Source organism: Pteronotus mesoamericanus, unplaced genomic scaffold, assembly GCF_021234165.1.
Source record: "Pteronotus mesoamericanus isolate MK-2021 breed Mesoamerican mustached bat unplaced genomic scaffold, CSHL_Meso_final contig_44, whole genome shotgun sequence".
Taxonomy (NCBI): Eukaryota; Metazoa; Chordata; class Mammalia; order Chiroptera; family Mormoopidae; genus Pteronotus; species Pteronotus mesoamericanus.
This window is the reverse complement of record NW_026555166.1, coordinates 5,791,922-5,818,603: the sequence shown is the minus strand read 5'-3', so window position 1 is coordinate 5,818,603 and position 26,682 is coordinate 5,791,922. Positions and strand designations below refer to the sequence as shown.

General features: G+C 48.6%; 3 protein-coding genes across 4 annotated transcripts; all 3 read right to left on the bottom strand.

The window, feature by feature from the left end:
- Positions 1 to 858: 858 nt before the first annotated feature.
- RNF181 (ring finger protein 181) lies at positions 859 to 2,651 on the bottom strand. The gene is made up of 5 exons (XM_054577651.1): positions 2,527 to 2,651; positions 1,776 to 1,906; positions 1,480 to 1,589; positions 1,240 to 1,314; positions 859 to 995 (listed from the first exon to the last, which is right to left on the bottom strand). Exons 1-5 carry the CDS (start codon positions 2,610 to 2,612, stop codon positions 936 to 938), a joined length of 462 nt encoding a protein of 153 aa, XP_054433626.1. The 5' UTR covers positions 2,613 to 2,651; the 3' UTR covers positions 859 to 935.
- A 2,414-nt stretch (positions 2,652 to 5,065) lies between these two features.
- Positions 5,066 to 13,819, bottom strand: VAMP5 (vesicle associated membrane protein 5). 2 transcript variants are annotated; one of them, XM_054577648.1, is made up of 3 exons: positions 13,723 to 13,819; positions 6,938 to 7,075; positions 5,066 to 6,439 (listed from the first exon to the last, which is right to left on the bottom strand). In XM_054577648.1, the coding sequence occupies exons 2-3, from the start codon at positions 7,019 to 7,021 to the stop codon at positions 6,230 to 6,232; spliced, it is 294 nt and encodes a 97-aa protein (XP_054433623.1). In that variant the 5' UTR covers positions 7,022 to 7,075; positions 13,723 to 13,819; the 3' UTR covers positions 5,066 to 6,229. The 2 variants fall into 2 exon arrangements, with proteins under 2 accessions (XP_054433623.1, XP_054433622.1); XM_054577647.1 differs by having other exon boundaries at positions 13,739 to 13,819.
- A 2,167-nt stretch (positions 13,820 to 15,986) lies between these two features.
- Positions 15,987 to 19,310, bottom strand: VAMP8 (vesicle associated membrane protein 8). Its single transcript, XM_054577649.1, has 3 exons — positions 19,177 to 19,310; positions 17,676 to 17,834; positions 15,987 to 16,426 (listed from the first exon to the last, which is right to left on the bottom strand). The coding sequence occupies exons 1-3, from the start codon at positions 19,177 to 19,179 to the stop codon at positions 16,283 to 16,285; spliced, it is 306 nt and encodes a 101-aa protein (XP_054433624.1). The 5' UTR covers positions 19,180 to 19,310; the 3' UTR covers positions 15,987 to 16,282.
- Between the last annotated feature and the right edge of the window lie 7,372 nt (positions 19,311 to 26,682).

Genomic DNA, 26,682 nt, shown 5'->3' with positions numbered 1-26,682 from the left:
CCCCAGTGCCGAGGCCAGACCACTGGGGTTTCCTGCTGCAGGAATTGGGGGCTGGGAACAGCAAGAAGGATAGAAGTGCTGGGGGAGGGGAGGGCACGCCTTAGTCTATGGGAAGGCCCACTTTTGGGCCCTGGGATTCTTTACTCTGCCCCTTACTTTTCTTAGGGCAAATAACACAGCAGAACCATGTGGGTATTTTAGTATTTTTTATATATATATCTCTATCTATTAAAAGAATTCTAATTTGCATGTTTGTAGTCTGTTCTGGAGTCAGAGGGCCTAATTCAGGTCAGCTTTCCCTAGGAAAAAATGGGAGGAAGCCTGTGCCCCTAGGAAGAGTGCCCAGTACTCTTTGAGAGTGAGGCAGCCAGGAACAAAGGATGACAGGTGCTAGCCAAATACCCCTCAAGGGCTTGAAGCCCTTTATGGGCTTTTAAGCAGACTAAAGAACTGACTGATCTGATCATTTCACACTTCCTTTCCCCACTCAAAGTTTGCCTTGAAGTTTGAGTCCTTAGTATAAGAGAATGAGGGGTGGGAAGGGTTGTGTAAAGAGAAGCTTTAAAGTGGGGTTCCAAGGTTGACTAAAAATTACAGGGGGAAAGGGATGCATGTTTACTGGATGCCAAACCATAACATATTTTTTGCTTTCCAGCCACAAACACATAGGCCCAAGCCCTAGCTGGTCCAGTGACCAGGTTCTTGACCTAGCCTCCAGGTTCAGGCCAGCAGGCTTGGCAGGGAAGGATGTGTATCCTAGTGTCTTCTGCAGTCCAGGCCCCATTTCCCCAATAACAGTAGGGCCCTAGTGGAGGGTATAGAATCCGTTCCCAGGCCTGTGAGCAATGTAGTCGCAGGATGGGTAAAGCAACCTTTAATGAGGATTCAAGGTGCAAGAGGAAGATGTGAAAGACTGCTGCTCAGCCCCAGCTGCCTCATGTGTACATGGCTCCGTGCAGGTTCTCCAGTCGGTGCTTCTGCTGTTGCTTGCGAGCCTGAAGGAAAGAGGCCGGGGCCGTATCTGAGGGCCTGTAGGTGACGGCATGGGGCATCTATCATGGAACTAGCTCTGTTTTCAGGCCCTTGACATTTGTGATGCCCCTCACCAAAGTCACAGGGGACACAGCCAGAGCCAGGGACCCGAGACCTACCCAGGCTCGCTAAGGTGGGAGATGAGAGCATCAAGAACAGCCTGAGGGAGCCCCGTTACCACCCCCTCCACTCACCACCAGCTCCTACCTTATCTCGTCTGTGCTCCTCATAAGTGTCATCATCAGTGGGCAGCTCATGGCGGCAGAGGGGGCAGGAATTTGTCTGGATAAAACAGGGCAGTGTTCCAGCCCAGGCCTGGTCTTTATAAGCTAATATTCACCCCCTGTTCCCACTTCTCACCGTGACCCTTCTTCCTCCTGATTCCCCATAAACAGAAAGGGGCCTGAAAACTGGGCAGGGTGAGGGCTGTGAGAAAGGAAGCAGTACCTTTTTTAGCCAGGGCAGAATGCAGTTGGAATGGAAGAAGTGATGGCAGGGCATCTCAATGGCAGTCTCCTCCTCCTCAAATTCCAAAAGACACACGGGGCACTTGAGCTCTTTAGGAGGGAGTGCTGATCAGGACAGCTGCTACAGGCCCCACCTCCCAGCTCCCACTCCTAAAGGATACTTGCCCCAACAGGGCCTGGAAAACTGAAGGGCCAGTCCACAGTCTGGCTTGGGAGGGATTGTTGGGGGAGGGGTCTGGCAAACCTGCCCCCAAAAAGCAGGAATAGCGTTCTCACCAGACTGAGAGCCCCTGATGACTGTCCTGGGGAGGTTCTCAACCACAGACTTGGCAGCAGGTGGAGGCAGGTGATGATCCCAATCTACTACCAATCCCAAGCCTTCAAAGTCCATACTATTGAAAAGTGACCTGGGAAGAAAGACACAAGGTCAGAATCAAAGAAAACTATACTTCCCCTTTGCTTCTACAATGCACTCATCATCAATAGGTAAATACCCTGTCCAGCTAGTAGTAATAATAGCTACCCCAATCGGTAGTGCTCGCTAGGTTAAAAGCAGGGTGAGAAATGGTTTACAGCTGCTATCAGACAACCTCAAGCACATAGGCTGTTTATTCCCATTTTACATTTGAGTCAACAGGCTCAGGGAAGTTACTCAGGCTACCCAGGAATGACCCGGTAAAGCCAGATTCCTTGTAGCAGTGTCGGCATGCTTGGTATTCCTAACCAATGTACCTACTCACACCTACACGGCCCCTACCCCGCCCCCATGGCTCTCCTCCTAGAGCCCGGTGTCCTCCCATCACCGACTTTCCCTACTCCATCCAGTCTTTCCCAGGATACCTTTACCCGGAAGGCCCAAGGACGACTGAAATTATCGACGTCCCTCAAATCTAGCCTCCAGAGTCACTCTCCAGATCATTCATCCGCCCTCCCCAGAACCTGCTACCAAAGATAATCTGTTTTCTCCAGCCAGCCTGAACCCAGAAACCTGCTGCGTGGCCCCCCTCTCCCAGCCTCGCCCACTCACCTCGCGAGCTCCAGCAGCATGTTTGTTCTGGCCTCCTGTTCGGGGTCTGTGGGCTCGCAGTCGTGTTCATCGAAGTAGGACGCCATAACAGCCGGGCTGTCTGACACAGCAGCCCTCGGACCCCGCGGACTAGGTTTTCGCAGCACTGGCCAATAAACTGGCGAGCTGAGAGAAGCTAGCCAATCATAGCACCAGAAAGGCGGACACAGTGGTTCATTAGACGAACAGAAAGCGGAAGTATTTATTTTCCCATATCTCATTGGCTCGAATAAGTCAGGTGACCAAAGGTAAACGCCAATGGCAGGTACTGGGACTCATCACAACACTTTTGAGTCGGAGGCTAGGGTAGATAGGTACGTAGGAGCGACGTGTGGACCGCGCCCGCAGTGTCCTGAAAAGCTAAGTGGGCTGTAGGGGTCCCCAGTCAACTCTGTGGTTCAGAGTGCCTTGGCAATGCAGATGCTAAAGGTCTCTCAGAAGGCGTTGGGCAGGGGCTCAGGAGTCTAACAGCCCAGCGGGAGAGCCTGGACTCAGGGCGCTTCCCGCTGCTCTGTCCAAGACCCACAGAGCGTTAATGCACCCCCTGAGTTCTAATCGGTTCAGGAGTTGGTGCGTGATTCCTCCCCGCACCACCCCCCCGTCCCAAAAAAAAGCCAAAACTTTCTGGTCATTTTTATTTTAGGCTCGAAAGTAAAAGGGTGGGTGGCAAACCTCCCAACTAATAGAGGGATCCCTGATGGGGAATCTGGGGTCTTACCAGCTCATATGACTATCACTGTGATCTTAAGCCCATTGCTTAACTTCTCCTCAAGCTCCTGTAGAACTAGTGGCTTGAATTAGATAAGTAGTTTGCATCCCTGGCTACCCATGAATCTCCTGGAGAAGAGGAGAGGTTGCAGCTTCAGGAGGGTAAAAAAGTCTGATACTTAACCCTCAAAGAGTCTGATTAAACTGATCTACTCCTGGGTGTGGTATTTTTATAAGTTTCACATGTGACTCTAACATGAGGCAGAGTTGAGAACTACAGCACTAAATGATTTGGATGATAGTTACTACTTATTTGGCATCTAGAACCTTTACACTGATGGATGTTTTACACAGTATAAATAATCCTCATGATTGTGCTGGGCGCTAAGTATCGTTACTCTTTTCACACAGGTAAAACCCAAGTCAGAGAAGTGGCTTGCCCAAATTCACATGATATCTGAGTGAGGGCCAGGTGCTCTCCATCTTTCCCAGGGAAAGGAAGACGATAGTGAGCCCAGTGGAAGTGTTACAGGACAGGGACCAGCCCGTTAATGTATGGGTTCTTGACTTCGTGCGGGAAAGATTTCACAAGTCCAGGTGATTTTTGAGAGTATATTTATTATAGAAGGGGACAGTGAAACAAGGAAAGACTCAGGATGGAAGATGCAACAGGAGAGCCTAGAAAGGGCTGCTTTGGCTCCCTAAGGACATTATGGGAAAGAAGCGAGCCAAGGCGGGGCTGCTTTTAGCTCACTGGAGAGTCAGGGAAAAGGGGGCCCTGGGAACAGGATCAGGGGGTTAGCTTGGGATGAGCTGCTGCTGCCCATTGCTCACCTGGTGGCAAGTCTCGTGGGGTCCCTTCGAGTTCAGGAGATGCACACCTGTGAGGGGAAAGAGGGAGAAGGGAAAAGCACGGAACAGGAGGGAGAGTGTATGCTGGGTCCTTTGCCTTGAGGGTTTTCAAGGCTGGGAGTTTAGGGGAGATCTTAGGGAAGGACCTCAACAGAATATTCATCAGCTTTTCCAGGTTTGCCCTTTCAAGGCCACAGTCTCTAATATTTGGGCTAGGAATCATTAGTCATCGAAACTTATCCGGACCTGCTGCCTGGTTTTGCTGCTTTTCCGTGCCTGGAGCTGAAATGCTCTTGAGGCCTAGATGTTTTCTCTAGGAAGGAAACGTCAGGAAGGTATAAATTGAATGGCCAGTGATATGCCAAGGGAAGAAAGGCCACCCCGGGGATGCGGTCTGGCACCAGTTTTGCCCGTTGCTAGGCACCTGAGGCTTTCCAGCCTGGTGACTTTCTGGCTGTAAATTGCTCAGTTTGTTCAGCTATCTGTCTCAGTTTCCCCATTCCACTTGCAAAGAATTTTCCCAGCTTCTTACTGTTCTGCCTCTGAAGTCATGAGTTCATGAAATCAATCTGAAATCATGAAATCATAAGGGGTCCACACAACTCCTGGGGTTTTTCTTGTTTGTCCATCAACAGCCCTCTCTCTACCCAACAAGGAACTTCTTTTCCATTCTTCACCCTGAATTCAACTTCCCACCCACACTTGAGTTGAAAATGCAGTTGAGTAGCTCAAGGCATGTGCTACTGTGTTTCCGCGGTTTGGGGGTTTTGGTAGGGCTTTTTCTTTCGTGGCCTTTACCCAATGATTTTTTCCTTTGGCCTTGCAGGCACTGCCTGCTTGGCCCTGTGTGGCCCTGGAACTTTAGAAAGCTCGAATTCTCTATTTTCTTTTAAAGTATTTTTTATTTTTATCTTTTTAAAAAAGATTTTATTTATTCCGTTTCAGAGAGAGGGGGAGAGAGGGAGAAAAAAGAGGGAAAGAAACATCGATATGCAAGAGATACATCAATCAGTTGCCTCTCACATGCCCCCAACCAGGGACCTGACCTGCAACCCAGGAATCGAACTGGTGACTTCCCAGTTTGCAGGCCGGAGCTCAATCCACTGAGCCACACCAGCCAGGGCTATCTTTTTTTATTTATTGATTTTAGAGAGACAGGCAGGGGGAAAGAGAGAGAAACATCAATTTGTTGTTCCACTTGTTGATGTGTTCATTGGTTGCTTCTTGTATGTGCCCTGACCAGAGATCAAACCCCCAACCTTGGTGTATCGGGACGACACTCTAACCAACTGAGCTACCCAGCCAGGGCTTCCAAATCCTCTCCTACAGGGTAAACCCCAGGTCATCCTTTGTGATTGCATCACAGCACCACAGTGACCCTTTTTGTTTTCACTGCCACCTGCCTCATCTGATCTTGATGTAAAGTTTAAGGAAAAACGTAAGCAGAGAAATCAGGGAGGAGGGAATGTTCAGAGGACAAAAAAAAAAAAATCTTTCTAAAGGTGAAAGCCTCATGATATAAAAATCTCTGAAGTGCTTTCCTCTGTCATCCCATCTGGAGTCCCATTGGTCCTCTGAGCCTCCCAGGACATGAGGATAATAAGAGATTTCATTCTCAGGGAAACAAGCCTAGAGGGCAATAATTGAAGGGTCTCATTTGGGGGCAGTTGTGTCTTTACACCTGTCTGTGTAGGGTTGGATCAAATACGGAAGTGAGAGGAAGGGGCCACTTTCCAAGGATGAAGTCCCTTGGTTGGTAGCCTTTCTAAGCAGCCCATGGGGTAAAGGCGGAGCAAAATGAACCAACCTGGAGACCTTCAAAAATACACATACACATACACGCAACCAGCTGTTAACCAAAGAGCAGCTTTTAACCAAGCAGCAGCGTTTACTGAGCTCCAAGTGGGGCTAGCCTAGCATGGCCAGTACAGCAGGCTGCCCTCAAGGGCCAGTGTGTGGCGTGATAGGAGATGCGAAGGTGCACACTTTGGAGCTGCCCTTAGGCGCTCATTGCGGTGGCTCAGATAGGAGCAAATGCCGAGGTTCTTTGGAGACCAGAATCAGCCACTGCAGCCGTCTGGTCTCTCCTTCAAGCCCAACTGGGTCAGTCCCCAGGCCCCGAGGCAGCACCTGCATCCTGGGCCTGTGGGGCACTGCTGCCCTGACTTCTCTGTGGGAGAAAGATGGCCAGCAACACAATCAGGATGATGAGCAGGCCACCACCCACCACTAGCCCCAGGTAGATACGCCAACGGATGTTCTCGCAGCGCTTCTTCTGGGCCAGGGTCTTGGTTGTCTTGCTGAAAGCTGAGCTCTGTGAATGCCCGCAGACACAGAATAGGAGTTAGTGGTTCCACAGAGCCCCAGAGCCAGCTCTTCCCAACCTGCCCCAGCAAGACCTAGTCTCCTCCTGCACCCTTTCCATCTGTATGCTCCCTTTCCCCACATAGCCTGCCCTGCGATCCTCCCAGCCTGACGCCTGGTCTCAGACACTGGTGTAGCCCTTGACTTGCAGCCCTATGCGTTCACCCCCAGTTAATGTCAGTCCTCAATCTTTAGGAAGCTACACAGCTTCAAACCAAGGCCCACCCATTGCATGTGTAGGCTGGGGGTGCCTCAAGAAACCCACAGGCCCCACACTGGCCCTGAGGTCCCCCCGAGGCCTGGAGACCCTGAGCACAGCCTAAGAGCTCCCTCTGACAGCTCCGTCTGATGGCTCCTCCTAGCCTCCCCACCTCCCTGCTCCCTCTGACAGCTCCTTCTGATGGCTCCTCCTAGCCTCCCCACCTCCCTGCTCCCTCAGGCCTCACACCATGTCCAGGAGTTGGTCTGAACGCTGCTCCAGTTCTGCCAGTTTCCCATCGCGCTCCAGGACCTTGTCAAAGTTCTTGAGCATGATTTCCGTCACCTCGTCCGCCTGCTTCTGGCACCGCTCCAACTCTTTCCCTGCCTGGATACCAAGCCCAAGGTTAGGGCTGAATGAAGCCCCCACCTGGCCCTCATCTGGTCCTGAGACCTAGAAGTCTCCTTGCTCCCACTGTGTGTGTTCATGCACACATGTGTGTAATGTATGATAGAGGAAACAATGTCTTTCATGTAAGGATACAATATGTGTGGAGTAAGGGGCCAGTCTCCTGAGTGTATATGGCTCACCTTGGTCTCACAGGCCCCTCCTCTTGCCCATCAAGGCAGGTTCTAGGTCAGCCTTGGCTTCCAGCATCTCAGCTTCCTCTAAGGTGCCCCAGGATGGGACCTTCCCAGGACCCCACCCTCCCACAAAGGAAACACTTTGCTCGCCTGCTCTAGGATGGCCTCTAACAAATGCACACCTGCCCTGTGGCTTCCCCTAGCAAAGAGGAGGGAACCAAGCTTCTTGGCTATGGGCCAGAAAGAAGAATCTACCCAACTGAGCTAGAAAGGACCTTCACACATCATAGTTTCCACCTAATCCACAGACACAAACTGAGATCAGATCACCCTCCTCAGGCCTCTGACTGGTCAAGCCAGTTCTGTTTTCTGGCCTAAACTGCTCCCACATCAATGCTTGAAGCTGACTCCCTTTCTGCCTGGAATCTCAGCCTCCCTGGCCTCTGACCGCCAGCCTTCCAGCTAGCCAGGATCTTCACTGGTGTCCAGCTCACAGAGATGAGATCAAGCCTTGGATCTCCCAGCCTGGGCAGCGGCCCTATCTGACAAAAGTACCCAGCTCCATTCAGAGGACTGGGAAGGGAGGTGCAGGGGGCAAGCTGGGGGAGGCTGAGAGGGCAGGGAGAGGAAAAAAAAGCATGGGTCACAAGAAAGGAACTGGGCTTTGGACACATGCAACTGAGAGAGACCTAGGGCAGGAGGTCCTGGGGAGAGCTGCAGGTCCAGGGACAGGTCAGGGAGATGGATACAAGAGGATTAACAAACCACAGCAATTCCCTCCTCCCAGGCTAGACCTCCTGCAGTCCATCCCTCTTCTCATCTTCTCCCCACAGATCATTGGCCAAGCTCCCTTTCCTGCCATAACACATTGCCCATTGTCTGCAGGGGACACTTTGGCACTTGACTGAATTCCACTTAAAACCACAGAAAAGGAAGGGATCTGGTGGTCACAGAGGGCCACCTCGTACTCAGGCAAGAATCTTCATTCAGGATCCTTGAAGGTGCCTTGCACGCAAGCTACAGGCATTCCCAGTTCATGATTCCTACTTCCCCACTGGGCCACAAGCTCCCAGAGGGAGGGCAGGGTCCAGTGCCCTTCCTCTGTCTGTCTGGAATCAGGGCCCCGGGAGGCCACCACAAGTGCTGACCATTGAAAGAACTCAGTATGTCAGTTGCATTATAGGCTATCCAAAAGCAACTGATTCTCAAGAGATGTTACCCAAGTGTATTTATCTATCCCAGCAGGAGTTCTAAGTGGTAGCATCTGAAACCCAAGCAGGTCAATATTTGTTCACGAGCTAGAAAAGCAATATTTACTTCAAGAGGAGACAGCAAACCCTGGCAGATAGGTGTGCGCACAAGCCAGGAAAAGTAGCGAATGAGGAACAAGGAGGGATCACAGAGTGGGGAAGTTGTACTCAGTCTCTACCTGTTCCTGAGTCAACAATCATCCACACTATTATGACAACTAGATTTTTCAACAAGTTCCCAGTATTTGGAGCCTCTCACTTTTTTCTTAAAATGTTTTATTTATTTTTAGAGAGAGGGAAGACAGGGAGAGAAACATTGATGTGTGAGAGAAGCATCAATTGGTTGCCTCTCACATGCCCCAACTGGGGACCTGGCCTGTAACCCAGGCATGTGCCCTGACTGAGAATCGAACCAGCGACCTTTTGGTTTGCAGGGGTGCACTCAGTCCACTGAGCCACACCAGCCAGGGGAAAGCCTCTCACTTTCAAACAGTCCCAAACGTTCCCAACATTCAAATCATCCAAGGCAAAAACTTGGGAATGGACAAGGATTTAAAAGTGAGAATCATTAAATATTAGAGATACTTATGGATGGATGTGTATATTATTTTTTCTACTCTGAAGGCTACAGCTGTTGTTATCTTACTCTCCAACATGGGGTGACATTGGGTCACATTTTCTAGGAGAGCTGGCTATGCCTCCCACTGCAATCTGCAGCCTCCTTCCCCCACCGGACGCCAGGCCTGTCTGGACTCAAGGTGGGTCCAGACCCGAAAGAACACACTCACTCCAAGAAACATAGAGACCTCAGGCTCAAGTTTCTGGCCCTCCTTGGCCCCACTCTGCTAAAGGAATACAGGATAGGGAAGGAGGTAGCGATCAGAGTCAAGGCCAAGCTGCCCGCTGCCACCTTGAATTTGGCCTAGTGCCTGGCACACAGAAGCCACATGGAAAATATTTTCTGAATGAATTGTACCTGTTCTTAAGAAGATAGCTAAAGGCTGAGGAAAGAGGCATATATGGCACAATTAGAGAAGGGTAAGGAGTTACACTGAGAAATATATGAGTGAGTGTTGGAGCTGCCTGCAGAGGGGCATTTCCTGAGAACCTCCACAGACAGGGTGGGGGGAGCCCTTGAAGGACTGGGTGGAGCTGGGGCATTCTGCGTATGTAGAGACAGAGACACCCTTAGGACAGTGAGGCAGAAGGTAAGGGTGGAGGGGCAGGATGGGCCGGAGAAAGCAGTAAAAGTCAAGAAGAGGAAGCTCACTTGGAGGGAGGGATAGAACAAGAGCTAGTGTAGGTTTCCGAGCCGAGGGTGACACTGTGGAGTTGCTTCAGATACTTTCTCTGTTGGTGGTAGACTGTCATGGAGGGAAGTGAGAACACTTAGAGCACAGAAGCCAGCCAGAAAGGGCGAGAAATGCCATCAGCAAGGGTGTGAAATGTCCACCAGGCTGGGGGGAGCATAGAGTATATAGACAGGATGGGTGGGGGAGGGGGCGCTTCCAAGCCCTGCCAGGGGCCTGAAGGGCTTGAGGTTGTGAGCCAGGGGGAGAGGGCACCAGTATAGTTGGCAGGCAGACGGTGGTAGATTTACATGAAATGTAGGGATAGACATGCAATGGACACCATAGGACGATAAAAATGAACAAACTGCACCTACATGTGACAACGTGGAAAAAAAAAAGAAATATACTTCCAAAGCTATATTGAAATTGCATCAATAATACTTGGCAAAAAGAGGCCAGGCACAAACTGATACAAAGAACAACTCCCTTTATGTAAAGTTTAAAAACCTAGAAAGCTGAGCTGTAGTGCTTAGCAATTTATACTTAGGTGGGGAAATAATAAAGGCAAAAAAATTATTACCATAAAAATCAATATAGCAGTTCCCCCCAGAGGGAGGGCAGGTAGTTTGGAATCGCAAGGGGCAGGCAGGGGGTGTCTGGCAAGGTTCTGTTCTCGCCTTGCATTTGTTTTAACAGCTGCGCATCTTAAATAATTAACCTCTGTATCAATGCTTTGTATACCTTTCTGTATATGCATATTTTTCAATGAAATATACAAATATTAAATATACAATAACTTCCCTGGGGAAAAAAACAAACAAACAATGAACGTTACCCTCTATACAGAATTTCCCTCCTTCGATGCTCAAATGTCCACTCGGGTTTTTCCAGGCCAAATGCCCTTGGTTCCTCTAAAAAAAAGCTTTCAAAATCTCCGTCCTATCTCTCCTGTCTCCCCTCTCTCTAAGTTAGTGCCTAAGAAACCTTATTCTAACTGTCATAGTGGTCAGAGAGACCTGGACAGCGACCAGGTATATCAGCTCCTTCCTAGGGCAGTGCTTAGCTGAGCTCAGAGACTAGGATCAGGGCTCTCTGCATTGCAGCCCTCAGTTCCTTCAAATCCTGCCTCTGCCACTCACCAGCAGAGTGACTGAAGACTGAGAGAATGACCTTTCTGACCTGCCACTTCCTTATCTATAAAGTGGTGACAATAATGTCTACCATGTTAACTAAGACGTGCAACATATTATAAATAAAATGCTTAGCACAATACCTGACACATACTAGATGCTCAATAAATAATAGTCCAATTTTCCCTAGCTTTTTAAAAAACAATTTTATTTAGTTACTTTTAGAGAGAAAGGATGGGAGGGAGAAAGAGAGGGAGAGAAACACTGATCAGTTGCCTCTCACACAACCCCAGCTGGGGACCTGGCCTATAACCCAGGCATGTGCCCTGAATGGGAATCAAACAGGTGACCTTTTAGTTTGTGGGCCTGCGCTCATTCCACTGAGCCATGCCAGGGCCAGCCTTTTTTTTTTTTAACAGTCAGATCCCAAGAACTGCACAATACTTGTGCTCAGAAAAACCTTTTAGATATTTTTACAAAATACATAGCCAAGCAAGCTCCTCCTTATGGTAAACTTGTGCCCTTAATTGTTTCTAATCTAAATACAGAACTTGACATGGGCCTTGAGAACCTGCATCTAGTTTATTTCCCTCAGGCACTACAGGCTGTTGAGAAGGCTTTACATCTTGATGGTAATAACAGTCACCACTCAGTGGACACTACTCTGAGGTAAGTAGCGTTGCTAGCTTTCTGTTAGCTTTATCTCACTTAATCCTCATAACAATCCATTGAGGACATCACTATTATCCCAGTTTTATAAGAAACTGAGGCTCAGACCCCTCTCAAATTCACAAAGCGAGAGAGTAGAAGACCTGGGAGTTGAGCCAACATAGACTCCAAGGATCACATTCTTTTTTCTTTTTTAAGAAGCATATTCTTTTTTTCTTTTAATCCCTACCCAAGGATATGTTTATTGATTTTAGAGAGAGAGGAAGGGCAAGAGACAGAGAAACATTGATGTGAGAGAGAAACATGGATTGGCTGCCCCCAGCATGAGCCCCTACTAGGGATCAAACTCACAACCTAGGCACATACCCTGACCAGGGATCAAACCTGCAAACTTTTGGTGTATTGGATGACACTCCAACCAACTGGGCCACCTGGCCATGGCAAGGATCACATTCTTAATACCTGTGCTAAACTGAATGCAGGCAAAGAGAGGCCAAATGCTTTTAGCTGGCTGGCTGAAGTCACCAGGCCTTTTGATGCTGCCAACCCAACTTGTGTGCATATGAAGGAGGCCAAAACCCAAATTCTTTGGACTGTACATGAGAGGACCAGGATGAATGAATTCAAGTCATTACCCATTCAAGTCATTACCCATTCAATTTCCATCTTACCCATCACTGTTCCTACTCTATCGCTGATATCCATCACCATGTCTGGCACAAAGGAAACACAAGAAATATTTGATTGAGTAAATCAGAGAAGAGGAAAAGAGAAGGGAAAGGAAGAAGGACCAAGTAGGGAAGGGGGATGGGAAGAAGGTAGGGAAAGAGCTGGGGGCAAAGAAAGGGGCCGGAGTAAAAGAACAGAGGAATGGAGACAGGAGATGGGACAGGGAGAGAGATCAAGGTACCCTTCCCAAGATCTGACCTACTACTTGCCTCAACCTGTAAGAGTCCCAGAGTTTCCCAGTTCCCCCCAATAAATTATCCTACTCTCAGCCCTCATTTCAGGAGTTTCTTCTCCCCAAATGCTAAGTGCCAGCTGGAAGTCCACCCCTACCCCTGCCTGATCCCTTGGCCTGCATAATGGGAAGTGGGTTCTGGACTCTGTCCCATTCTCAGAGCAACGCTGTTTCCTAGCATGACCTTAGAGCTCAGCACTACCTTCCTGTCCAGCTTCCTCTTCCTGCCTCCAGTTCCCTGGAGATGAGGCCATCCGGGCATGGTGACCCATAGCCAGGCCCTTCCATCACACCTCTGCCAGCTTCTCCACAGTGGAATCTCAAAGCACCAAGCCTGCTCCCTGCTCAGCCCATCTTCCCAACGGGAGGGAGGACAGCAACTGGCACCACCTGTTCCTGATACCTTTGCCTTGGAGAGGGCAAAAGAGGGCAGAGGCCACAATCTGCAGCCAGACTGGCTGATGACTCATCTGGAATGTGTCCCTAAACAAGGGTGAGGAGGGAGTCAGGCCTGTGTCACACTTTAATAACTTAAGTGGAACTTTGATAGTAAACGTCTTTCCCTTTCCCTTCCAATCGCCTGCTGTGGGCTGGCTCAATCTTCAGCCACCTCCTCTGCTCAGGTTTCCAACCCGCGGGGCCAGGCCTGACTCCTCACAGCCCCAGGAAAGGCTGGAGGTCATCAAGTTACCTACCACTTCTCCGGAGCAGGTTCTGTGTGCCAGGCAGGTAGGTCTCTGCCGTTCTATTTCCTTTAACCTTGCATGCACCCAGCCAAGGCAGGTGTTACTGACCCCACTTCACGGATGAGGAAGAGGCTCAGGGAGGTTACATGACTTGCCCAGGATCACAGAGCAGGTAAGCGGCCATCAGTCTGACTCTGAGGTCGATGGTGAAACCACCAGGCTCAAGGAAGTGCAAGCCAAGTACCGATCACTCAGCAAGGGACAGGGGCAGCCTATGGGGCTCACACCACTTTCCTTCCCCAGCTTGGAGGGCAGTGGAAGCTCTGGTCCCAGCCCTGCTCTTGCAGCAGTGCCTCGCCTGTGGACCTGCGGTCTCGGGGAGAGCCCCTGCCCTCGGAATCCTGTCTCGCACCCACTTTGCTCACCCTCTGCCCCTCTCCCAGCCGCCTCAGGCCGCCTCACCCCGCCGGGCCCTCACCATCGCCGCAGTTGCTGCCGGGCCGCTCCAGCACCTCGGCCCGGCCGGCAGAGAGGTCTCCACACCCGGGCTGGAGAGGAAGCAGAGGGGCGGGGAAGGGCGGGGGAACAGGGGGGCGCCCCGCCTTCGCCAGCAGCCCATACTAAGTCCAAAATCGAAAGCAGTCTGCTAAGACGACCAGGGTCCCTAGGGTGCCTCCTCCCAGGCGCTGTCACCCAGTTTCCGACGACTCCCCAACGTCTTGCACTCGGGCTAAGCCTGAGCAGCCTGGCACCAGGTCTACACGCTGGCTGCACCTTGGGCGCCCAATCTATGAAATGGGCACGGGGGGGGGGGGGGGGGGGGAGCAGGGCTCAGGGGGGTCTGGGGCTACAGCCAAAATCAAGTAGATTGGGCTTACTTGGGGAGGCATGATTCATTCACTCATCAAGCAACTGTATGAGCACCATTGTCAGGCACTGCTATGCCCTGGGGACACCTTAAACATTGCGGGGGCGGGGGGGGCGGGGTCTTCACCACCCTGGTGAGTGCATCTCACCCTTAACCAAAAACAGACCTCCCAAGAGTTTTGAAACTAATAAAAGTTTATTCACAATAAACATTATGAATGCACTACCTGCCACTGAATTGTACATTTTAAAATGGTCAATGGTATGTTATGTGAATTTCACCTCAATTAAAACAGAAAACAGACCAATCATGGAGAAGGTGCCAGCTCTAGCTTTCCTGAATTTCCCAGGAGGGCAAGTGCAGCCCTGCCCTTATCTGATCCTGCTCCTCAGTCAGAGGATGTGTGAGGCTGTTGTGCTTACTGCCCCTCCATCCCTCCTGAGTGAATCTTCCCATCCTCATCCTCTCCTCATTGCTGCAGGGAAGTCAACAGTCACCTATCTACCTGTTCACCCCCACCCTGTGCCATTCCCAACATCTCAAATGTGGCCCCTCTTGGCTTTCCCTTCCAGCTCTTCTTCCCCTCAGGCGCATTACCTTTGACTTTCCCAAGGGCCCCCCTTTTTTTTCTCCCCCTCTGTAACTTGTTTCCTAAGCCTACAGCCCAGCTGGCTCACTTCTACTACCTGTGTAACTTTTAAAATAAACTTTCCCTTATAATTTGAGAAAAATATGTGGCCCCTCTTGAGGGAGCTGACGTTTTCCCTCTCTGGGGTTGATCCCCTATGAGCACAAACCCAACCCCCATCCTGGACAGTCTGGGCTCCTAGGAAGAGGTTTAGCCCCAGTTCCTTCGCCCTGGAGTCCAGCAGTATGGACCAAGGAGACAGAGGGTGGACATCATTGTGGCAAAGACTACCTGAGAGTCTGTTCTGTGCTTTCCTCCCCGCTCCCCAGTTTTTGGTGCAGGATTCCAGAACCTGATTGCCAGTACTAGTCCCAAATCCTCTCTCTCAACCCTGCCCATGTCACCCACCCCAAAATAGTTTTCTTTCGATTTTGGAAAACAATGGGAGAAATAGGGACAGATAGCAAGAACCCTTTCCCCAAACAAAGGCAGATTGGGCACTGGAAAGAATGACAATGACGGTGGAATCTGGTAGGGAGGAAGAAGGCACAAAGACAGAGTCCCTTTGTCCAGGGAGGGGAAGGAAAGCCATAGGCCCTGTCCTGTGATACTGACTGTGCTCAGCCACAGGACATAGGGGAGAGATGCTCACCCCTTTAGAACAACTGAGACCTAAGTCCCAGAAGGGCAGGAGCAGACAAAAGACAAGTAGAATTTGTAGAAGCACAAGGGAAGGAAAAGCAGTTCAGTTTCCTCTAACCCCGACCCTAGACTACAACAGGGCCACAGAAGAGAGATGGCAACGACGGAAGGGGCAGGAGGCCCTTAACCAAACTCCGGAATGTTCAGCCCAGGTAGGCCTCACGTCTCGGCTAGCCCTCCAGCAGAAAAGTGGTGCAGTGAAATGGCAAGACCCGAGGGCGACACTCAGGAGTCTTGCACACCATCCTAAAATGCTGTGAAGGTTTTGAATTTTCCATGTGCCAAGGCTCCCAGAACATTTTTGTTCTTGAGACCTGTGATAATGAGTGGAACAAGGAGGAATAGAGAAAAAAAAGGGAGGTTCCATCTTTCTTTTTCAAACATACATTCTCTACCCCAACAACTTGGGGTAGACACAAATGGGAGAACCTCAGCCAGAGGGTGACCTCAGGGAGAAAAGGGCCAAAGACTAAACGCAAAGGGAGAAAGCACCTCACAAATGTTCACAAATATTCGCAAATGTAGGGATACTGAAGGGTCTTTATTGCCTACCAGCCACCATCAGTGTCCCAGCCATATGCTGGGCTCTCCGGGTCTCTCCAACCAACTCTGAGGACATATGAAATGCAGCCACACTTATCTCTCTCCTTGTAGGGGACCAAGGTCCTTCCCGGGGTAGACAGTGTGGCAGAGGGGCCTCAGAATGAGGGGCCAGTGGGCTGAGAGCATTCCCTGTGGAGTTTGATGGGAAAGAGGGCTCCTCGTGATGCCTACCACGGAGTGTTGCCGAGAAGAGGAGGGCAGGGTAGGAGGGGCTCCCTAAGTTACTTAGGGATGACACCAGAGGAAAAGAGCACAATTAAGAGGATGATGATAATAACAACCACACAGATGAGGACAATCATCTTCACATTCTTCCACCAGAACTTCCGAGCCACCTTCTGCGATGTTGTCTTGAAGTGCTCAGACTGTAGGGAATAAGGTAGAGTGACTCAGTGCCTCCGCCCACTGGAACAAGAATACAAACACTGACCCACGTGCCATACATCTAAATATTTAAGTGATAAGTTGAGGTAACAGACTGTTAAATAGAAAATGTCCTATCCTCCTACCTTGACAAATATAATACTTTCATAACCAGCTGGTGGGCCAAATTTAGAAATCCTGGGCTCCTCCTGGCCCCCTGCCGGCCCCCCTCCCCACTCCCGTCTCTTCTTACCCCTGTACTGTCATGCACATTGTAGGAATCTTTACACATGCTCACACCCAGGGGTGTGACACTGGCAGCACAATCCACCCTTTGGAGAGACAGGGTCCAGGATACTACATCCCCAGCTTCTGTGATTCCTTGCCCCATGGGGCCTGCTGAAGTTGGAGAAGGGGCCAGGGGAATATGGTGGTTGGAAGTGAGGGAAAGTGCTTTCTCTCCAAACCGGAGTTGCAGAAGCTAAGTTTCACTGGGTCACGCTCCCCAGGTTAGGCTGTGGAAAGAAGCACTAAGTCCCAGGGAGACAAAGGAGCTATGCCCAAGATTACACAAAGGACTCAAAAAGCTGTAGCCAATGTCTCCCCATGGACAAGGAATTTTAGGCTCCAGCCTTTGCTGAACGTTAGAGTTACTCCCTTCCTGAGCACCTGGCGTTGGCACCTGGCTGGAGACAGAGAGAAGAACGAGGTCTAGCAAGATGTTTGGGAGATGCTATCCTAGCCCTCAGCCAGCAGAGGACTCCATCAAAGAATTACACTGCTCTTTCCAGCTTCTATTTAAAGATGACTCAGAGAGACTTTACCAGTTTGTCATCCCCTGCCTTCTAACTCCTGGAGAAGGTCAAAGGCCCTAGGCAGAGTTCCCAAAGCCAGTATTTTGCTCTGGGGAGGCCAGGTTCAAATGATTGTCAGAGGTAGCCTTCAAAGGGAAAATCAATTTCATAGGAGAAAAGACTAAGAAGACCTGGATTCACTACTCTGACTAGAAAATGCCTCCACGTATCAGCCCCTACCCACCAACCCCAGTCGCTGGACCCATTCCCTGGATGAGTACCAATCGGTGGAGTAGAACAGCATCAGAAGTGGGGACTCACCTTACATCAATTCCCACAACGGGAAGAAGCAGACTTCCCTCCCGTCCCTTTTGCTCCCAACACCGTCTACCCCCAGATTCTCTAAGACCCTCCCTTCCTCTCTTTCTCCTTGTCCCCAGTGGGCTCCCCATCTCACTGTGGCTTCCAGATCCTCTGTCTTGTTGCGAAGATGGTCTAAGTTTTCTCCTCGGGCCAGGATCCGCTCCACATTCTGGGTCATAATATTCTTGACTCCCTCCACCTCACTCTGCAAGTTCCGCACTCGATCATTTTCTCCACCTCCACTGGCATCCTCCTGGGCAGCAACACAGGGGCTAATTAAGCCAAGTTGTAGAGGAACTGAGACTCAGCTTCAGAAGCCAGAGTAGGGGAAGGCCTAAGATGGACTTTAGCATTTTGTAATGCTTGAACTGTTTACAAAGAGAATGTAATTAAAAAAAAAAAAAAAAAAACAGCGTGTTTTTAAGCCTCTGATACTAGACTAAATCAAACTTCTTTTTAGGTTCTCAGGGCCTCTAACAATAAAGAGAAGCACAGCACTGAACTCCTCTCCACTTCTTCCTCACTCCTCAAAGAGGGTTTGAGAAGACATGCGAAGCTGACATCTCACAATGCAGAACCCCACCGCTATTTACCAATTCCCAGATCCCACACGGTCTTCATCAAAACCGTCTGGTTAGCCAGGAGAACATCCTCACCTGGCCCAATCCTCCCTCTCTGCAAGAAGGCAGCCGGAGAGCCGCTCCGGGCCGAGTCTCCTGGACAGCCTAATTGCTGTGACCCTGAGCACCGGCAGCCACGCTCCATCTCCAAGTCCCTCACAAGTCCCAAGTCCCATGATAGAGCCGTTGGGCCACAAACTTCTGCTTCTCCCCCACCCTCCCACACACCACCATGTGCAGGAACCAAGCCATCACCAGTTAAGCAGATATTAAATAGAAACAGCAGCCTGGGCATTGGGGGAAATGGAGGGCAAGTACTCCTTGCTTAATACTTCGTCCCCAGACTTCATGATAAGGTTTTTGAAAAGGAGGGAAAACTTTATTAAACTCCTCCCTCCTCTGAATCTCCAGACACAGGGCAGGGAGTGGGTCCAAAGTAGATTATTACAGATAACCAACTTCTGGTTCTTTTACAAACCCTTAGCTCTTGCTCATGTTTATAGAGGAGACCAATTCCTTGCACTCTGAGAGACAAATTCCTTGAGTTTCTCTATAGGGATAAAGTGAGAGGCAGAGAGGAGAGCTCGTACCACTGGGCTGGAATTTGCCCTGGGAACAGCAGAGGCGCTGCCCAGGAATGTCACAACACCAGGTTGGGGTGGAAGGGGAGGGGGGGGCACAGAGTGGAGGAGGAGACAAAGGCCCCTCAGGCAACTCCTTGCCTGGAATTTGGACTCCCCACCCCCACCGAGGCCCTGTTCCAGGCCCGCACAGAGGTCAGGGGAGGAAGGGAGTAAAGAAGGGGCAGGAACACCAGCTTGGACAGCTCAGAGCTGTGTGCAGCCAGTTGTCAGAGAGAGGTCACAGTCAGCGCTGGCCTGGTCCTCTAACTTGCCACCTACTCCCCTTTCCTGATCCCCGGCCCCTTCTGGCTTGTCTTAAAATCAGCCCCTTCCTAATTCCCGGCTTGCTCACCATGTCTCAGCAGCTCAGGCCTGTCAGCGGCAGAACTCGCCTAGTTTGTTTCCTCCCAGCTGCCCTGGGTTCACTTCCTGCTTTCTCCAGCTTTCAGCCCGCCCCCTCCCACTTCGCATTCCGAGCAGTTCCAGCCACACCTCACGCAGGTTCCCCCAGGTAGGCGGCACCCTCCACTGCCCTCACAGTCTCCTCCCAAAACAAGGCTTAAGCTTAAAGCAACAGGGCTCCCCAGCACCCAGTCTTCTCAGTTGTCAGGAATCAGAAAAGAAAGAGGAAGCAGCCCTCCCAGGTGCCTTGAGGCTAGTCCCCTGATACAGAAAGCGCAGCCAGCTCCTTTTTTTTTACGTTTGAATGTCTGACCCCAATTTTTAGAGACTTAAATCAACTGTAATCACCCTGCCAGACCCAGTTTACATGCAAGCAGAAAGCAGATATGAACATTTCTCCTAGACAACCCTTGCTTCCATGTCTGTGGGTGAGCAGAAAGCACTCGTTCCCCAAAGTCTGGAATGCTGTGTTCCTGGGCTAAGGTATCAGAAAGCTGTGGGTTACTCAGTGCACGACGCTGAATGAACCTCTTCACCTCTCTGGGTTTTGCAGGTGCTAAGGCTGACCTCAGAGGGTGGAGTGAGGGGCACAATAGAGCACCTGCAATGTGCCTGGGACAGTGCCTGTAGGGAAGGTCTGTGCACTGTGCGAATCAGGAGATGGTGCTGAACCAACCCCTCCTTTCCTTCCAGAGTTCCACAGTCCTGCATATCCTTCAGGGGCCACCATCGCTGGGGTTGGAGGCCCAGGTTAGAAAGGGTGAGAGAACTGCTCTATGGATGAGAGAGGGGGCCCAGGGAGAAGGATTTCTCCACCAACCTGACTCCAGGTCACAGAAAATCCACTCTTCCTGGATGGTGTTTATTAGGACAGAAGAACAAATAACAGGGACAGGCTGAAGGAGGGAAACATTCCTGTCCCAACCCAGAAGAAGTGACAGTTCCAAGGGGAAATGTCAGCTACTCTAACAAATACTTTTTAAGGAGTCTAATAATTTTTGGGCCTCTGTAGCATCTTGAGACACTTTATTCTAATTTATAATGAAATCTTATCCCCAGTTAGAGAAGATTATTACATTTTGCAGACCTGAGTTTTGATGAGCAATACTAGCCTGCTTTCACAGAGAATATGACAGTCCCCCTCATTGCCATTTGTAGAAAAGCTACAATGTGCCCGAGTGGAGGTAGGTCCAAAATCTTGATCGACATGCACTTGCACTGTCCAATAAGGTAGGTAGCCGCTGGCCACATGTGGTCGTGCAGCATTTGAAATGTGGCTAGTCAGAACTGAGATGTGATCTAAGAGAAAAATACACACTGGATTTCAAAGACTTAAGAAAAAAGAATATAAATATCCCACTAGTAATTTTGTATAATGATGACGTGTTAATTGATGTTTTGGATATATTGACTTAAATAAAAAATATTGATAAAATTAATGTCATCTGTTTTTATTCTCTTCTAATTTGGCTAATGAAAATTTTAAATTACAAATGTGGCTCAAATTATATATATATTTTTAAAAGACTTTACTTATTTTATTTTTAGACAGAGGAGATGGGAAGGAGAAAGAGAGGGAGAGAAATACCAATGTGTGGTTGCCTCTCATGTGCCCCCTACTGGGAACCTGGCCCTCAACCCAGGCACGTGCCCTGACTGAGAATTGAACCAGCGACACTTTGGTTTGCAGGCCAGCACTCAATCCACTGAGCCACACCAGCCAGGGCTCAAGTTATATTTATTTTGATATGCTGATCTATACTTTAATGTTCATGCGACCTTGGATACACTTTTACAATGTCTCTAGGCCTCAGTGACCTCATTTTCTGTGCCTAGCACTTAGAAAACCCTCAGGAAATGGTGACTGTAGTGATTACTATTAAGAGTTCCAGATGCTAAGTGAGGTGGTGGATAGGGGAACAAAAGGAGTACCAAGAAACAAAAGGTCAGAGTAGGTTTCTGAGGGGAGCAGGAAGCAATAGAGGAGGATCCTCAGGATGGGAATCAGGGTTGCACTAGTTGAGGAGTCACTGAGGTCTGATATGCCACTGCCAGCCTAGGACATACATTGGTGTCCTGAGAGAGCTGACACTTGGCCTAGACCCAGCAACCATCAGGAAGATTCCAAAGTGGCCACAGTTGGGCCCGTGACCTGTTCACCGTCACCTCCACCATGCAGAATGCCTATAGGCTTGGCCTTACCTGTGCTAATATTACAATGTTACCCTTTGTCATGACAAAGACCACTTTGCTAATATCCTTACGAGGTGAGACATTTAGTAAGACACCCAATAATACCCTATGAGCAGAAATGGTAATCTGGGCAGGGTACAAGAAGAGAAACAAAAGTCATTGACTCTCTTACAGTCAAGGAAAGCTCTCTCCCAGGAGAAATGGACTGTCAGTAACTTTCAGGAAAAGGTGCTACGTGATAGGAGTTGTGGCCAAAGAAGCAACGGTGGCGTGATAGTGTTCTCAGTCTCGGTGTGATCAGAAGGTTTGGGTGTCCGCTCTACCACTGCCTGGCTGTGTAGTCTTCAGCAGGCCTCTTCCCTCTGGGAGCTTCAGTTTCCTCATCTACAAAATGGAAATAAAAATGAAAGCTGCTTTGCAGGGTTATTATTGGGATTAAATGATATGCGTGTAATTTCTATATTTCTGTGAAAGCACTTGACAAATGAAAAAGGAGACTAATAGAGAAAATGGGATGAGAAAATAAGGGAAGATGAATGAATAGAACAGCCTGCAAAACAACCAGGCAAACTTTGGGGGTCTGGTGGCATATATCCCAGCCTTCTAATTTAGGTTCCAAGTGGCAGTTTACTCCTGTTCCTCTCAGGGAAAAAGATAGAAAACAAAGAAAGGCACATTCAGGAGGCTCAACTGGAATTGCTCCCTGAAGGGGGAAAGAGCTCTCACCGCTGACGAGGCCTCTTTTGTCTCCAAACCCCTCTTTGTAAACTGTCACACTACTGGCCACCCCATCTGTGCCATAGTTGTCCCCATCTCTCGCAATGTGCTCTCTTCCTTTCTAACATCGCTCTTAGAACCTGAAAGTGCAGCCCTTGGCCATCCTCTCTTCTGAGTCCACACTCTCCTAGAGAAATAGTTCTCTCTCGGGTTGATTTTGCCCTCCAGGGCACACTTGACACCGTCTAAAGACACTTTCAGTTGTCACAACTGGGATTGGTGTGGGGGGCAGGTGTGCTACTGGCTTCTAGTGGGTAGGGGCCAAGAATGCTAAACTTCCAGCAAGGGAAAGGACACCCCCTTTCCAACACACAGCAAAGAATTATTCAGACCAAAATGTCAATAGTGCCAATGAAACAGAACCACTGGGTTCCATTGCTCTGGGTTGTGTTGCCCGCTGCTGGTAAGAACTGTGACTCCCAATGGCAGGGTTTTGTGACAAGGAAAGGAACCATTCATTCAAAAGTTATACAGGTTTAAAATAATGGTGGAATTCTGCTGTTAAATCTTACTTCTTTTAGGAACAAAAAAAAACATGGGGACAACTGTAACTGAACAACAACAACAACAACAACAACAAAAGAAAGAAACAAGAAAACACCCACAAACACACAGTCCTGCCCTCCCTTGTCAAACCAGGCCAGTCAGAAGTACCATCTCTCAGGAAAGGAAATAGAAGTCTGTAGCTCAGTTGGGCAGATTCCCATCTGTTACCCAGCTTCCTCCAGTGCTAGCTAGGCTCCTGCTCTTAGTCCAAAACCACATGCTCACGGTGGGCTGAGGGGGATCCTTCTGCATTCTTTCAAACCACAAAGAAAGAAGCCCATAAAACAACTTTGGTTAATTGCCTACCTCTGGTCACTATCTTTTTTAGAGGGAGTCCCTAATGCTTACAAAAAGAGCCTGTAAATAACTCTGGGTAACTGCCTCAACCTTAATTAACTGCCTCCTGTCACGTATCTGCTTTACAACACTAGGAACAAATGGAGTCTGGAGCAAGATAAGGACTTGGGCTAACAGGCCCCCACACATACCTAAATTTGGGTAGCCATGTTCCGTCCCCACCCCAGGTAAGCTGGCACCACCTTTACCTGTCAATCAATATGCAACTTCTTCACCCCCATCCCACCAACTGTATAAATCCTCAGAAAAAAGGACCTGGGGCCCTTGCCACCCCTTCCCTTGCCACCCTTACTCTTGCCTGTCTCCCCCACCTCTACAAGGCCCATTCTCTTCTATCAGAACATATCACCAATAAACCCTGCTTTCGCACTAATAGATCAAGTTTCTCCCATAACAATACCTGTATGGTTTCAACAGCCATTTATGGGCAATCCGCAATCTGTATCCCCAGCCCTGACCTCTCTCAACTGCCTTTGTTGCCTCTTCAATGCCCTGTGTATGGACAGTCCATAGACACCTGTAGGAGCCGAACTGACTCCTTTGTTTTTTCCCCATGTTTCTCCTCTTGGGTAGTAAGTACTCCCATTCTACCAGTTTCCCAAGCTAGGAATCCCTAAGCTATCCTACACACACAATGGGATATCATTAAGTCTAGATGCCTTCTTGGTCATGTCTCTCATATCTGCACTCTTCTTTCCACACCAGCTTCTGCTTCCTGGGTACTGCCAGTGTTATCTCTTTGGACAATCCATCCGACTGCAAAGTGACTCTTTAAAAAAAAAAAATCCTCAGCTGAGGATACGTTTATTGATTTCAGAAAGAGAGTAAGGGAGAGTGAGCAAGAGAGAGAGAGAAACATCGATGTGAGAGAGAAACGTCAATCGGTTGCCTCCTGCACACAACCTGACCAGGGCTTGAAACTGCAGGCTTTTGGTACACAGGCCGATATTCCAACCACCTGAGCCACCCAGCCAGGGCCAAACTGATCTTTCTTTTCCCATCCATTCCACATGTTATTTTCTCAAAACACAAATTTGAAAATACTCCACTCTGCCCCCAGGGTAAAGTCCAAATTCCCTAGCTTGGCATTCTAAGATTGTTATCAATATGCTTTTCCAAGCTTATCCCCCTAAAACTACCTCCCCACCCCCAAGTCATACCAAATCACACACTCTTCCCTGAGTACACCGTTCCCTTTCATATCTTTGCTCAAGTGAGCCTTTCTCGTGATGAGTAAATATCCTAACTCACTCCTCATTGTCCATGGAAAATCTATCCACATTTAAGACATTGTTTCCTTGAAACCTTGCAGATTTCCCTACTGAAGTTAACTTCCTTTTGATCTCCATTATATTTTACCTTTTGTACAATATATGCTATGCTTTGCTATTAACTGCATACACATTTGACTCCTTCGAGACTCTAAATTCTGTGAAGGCAGGGGCTGAATCTTTACTTGGGTAGAAAATAACATACGCCCTGCACATAGAAGTGTGGACAAAAAGGGACCTCAAAGGAAACCTGATAAGCTCAAGGGAGGCTTGCGAGACAGCCTTACAAACTCAGAGACCTGAAGTAACCACAAAGGACAGTCTGAAATGAAAACTTATTAACTAAAAGCAGGTCATGGCAAGCAGTCCTGTCCTAGGCTAAAATCTTCCATCACAAAAGGCAATCTTTACCTTCATTGAGCCTATGTATTGTCTTTTTGCATCTACCCTAATTGTTGACTGTTAACTCTTCTGTACTCACCTATGTGAAAGAAGTATGAGTCTATCATTTTACTTTTTATCCAATAGCAAATGTTCCCCTCCACTTTGCTTTTTCCTGCTTCTCTAATCTATCACCAATGGATTTCATGTAACCCCACGTAATCTTTTGATTGTAATTTGTAAAATAAGGTGTGAAACTACCATTTTCCAGAGCATTTTCTTAGTCTGTTGAGGTTTTGCTTCCTGGCAATTGTTGTCATTTTGACTCAAATAAATTCATAAAAATTCTTACAGGTTTGGACATTTCTTATGTTGACAATAGGCACTCATTAAGTGTTTGAGGTATTGAATTGAGATATCTGAATGAGGGCTCCTTTATCCATAGTGCAGACAGAAAGAACATTTTTAATATATTTTTTTATTTTTTAAATTACAGTGTACATTCAATATCATTCCGTATTAGTTTCATATGTATAGCATAGTCATTAGAAAGTCATGTACTTAACAGAGTGATCCCCTGATGTCTCAAGTACCCACCTGGCCCCACACATAGTTATTACAATATTGTTGACTATATTTTCTATGCTGTAACTTATATCTCTGTGACTATTCTGTAACTACCAATTGTACTTCTTAATCCCTTTACCTTTTTCACCTAGCTCCCCAACCCCTCTTTCCTCAATCTGTTTTCTGTATTTATGAGTCTGTTTTTATGTTGTTTGTTTTGTTCTTTAGATTCCACATGTAAGTGAAATCAAATGGTATTTGTCTTTCTCTGTCTGACTTGTTTCACTTAATGTAATATTCCTTAGGTTCATCCATGTTGTCACAAAATGTAAGATTTCATTCTCTTTTATGGCCGGGTAGTATTTCATTGTTTATATGTACCACAGTTTTGTTTTCTTTTTTCAGAAACAGCATTTTTTTTTAGTGTACACAGTCCAGCACAAATAATGCCCCTTTTTTATTAGAAAATCTTTTATTACAAAATCATAAGCATGTAATTCTGTAACATATCAATATCACACTCAAGCACTCCATATGACGTTTTAGGGGAAATGTTCAAATTGCTGTCCGTCTCATGCAAGACATTCACACCCTACCAACCACACTCAAGGAAGCCTTACTTCTGCTGGACACTATATATATTTTTCCATTACAGTTTAGCCCCCTTAAACCCCCATCCTCCCCAATCACCACACTGTTGTCCATGTCTGAGTCCTTTTTCTTTTTTGTTCAATCCCTCCACCGCCTACCGCACGCCCCCCCCCCCCCACCGCCGGCCCTTAGCTGTCATCCTGCTCTCCTCCTATGAGGCTGTCACTATTAAAAAGCTTTGTATCACAGCTTTTAAATCTTTTTGGGGGGGGCGGGGGGGTTCTGAAGGTTTTGTTTATTTGAGTAGTTTGTAACCATCATCATGGTTGATTCTGAGAGGCAAACAAGGGAGAGAAAATTATTAGGTTCATTTTAGAGTCTCAGACTTTGAGGCTGAAGAGGGCTCCTGGAAGGTCAAGGTCACAGCTAATAAAGAAGAGAGCTCTGAATCTGTATGGGGCCATATCTCAGGCAACAGCAGGCCCAAACCCTTGCCCTACACCACAATGCAGAAAGGCATGTCTGAGCCTGCACCACTCCTAGTCCCCTGGAGAGCCAACCATGCAACAACAGCAGAACAGTGGCTCCCTGTGCACGTGCACACGGACACATGCACTCTCCATGCACACAGGTCCAGGACAGGCAGCCCAGGCAGAGCCATGTGGCTTTCTCAGTGGGAACACAGCACACCCATACAGAAGCCCCACATGGGGCTCAGGTCCAAGGAGAAACACCCCTTGCAGCCTTGTCCATCAAATCACAGTGGAGGAGCC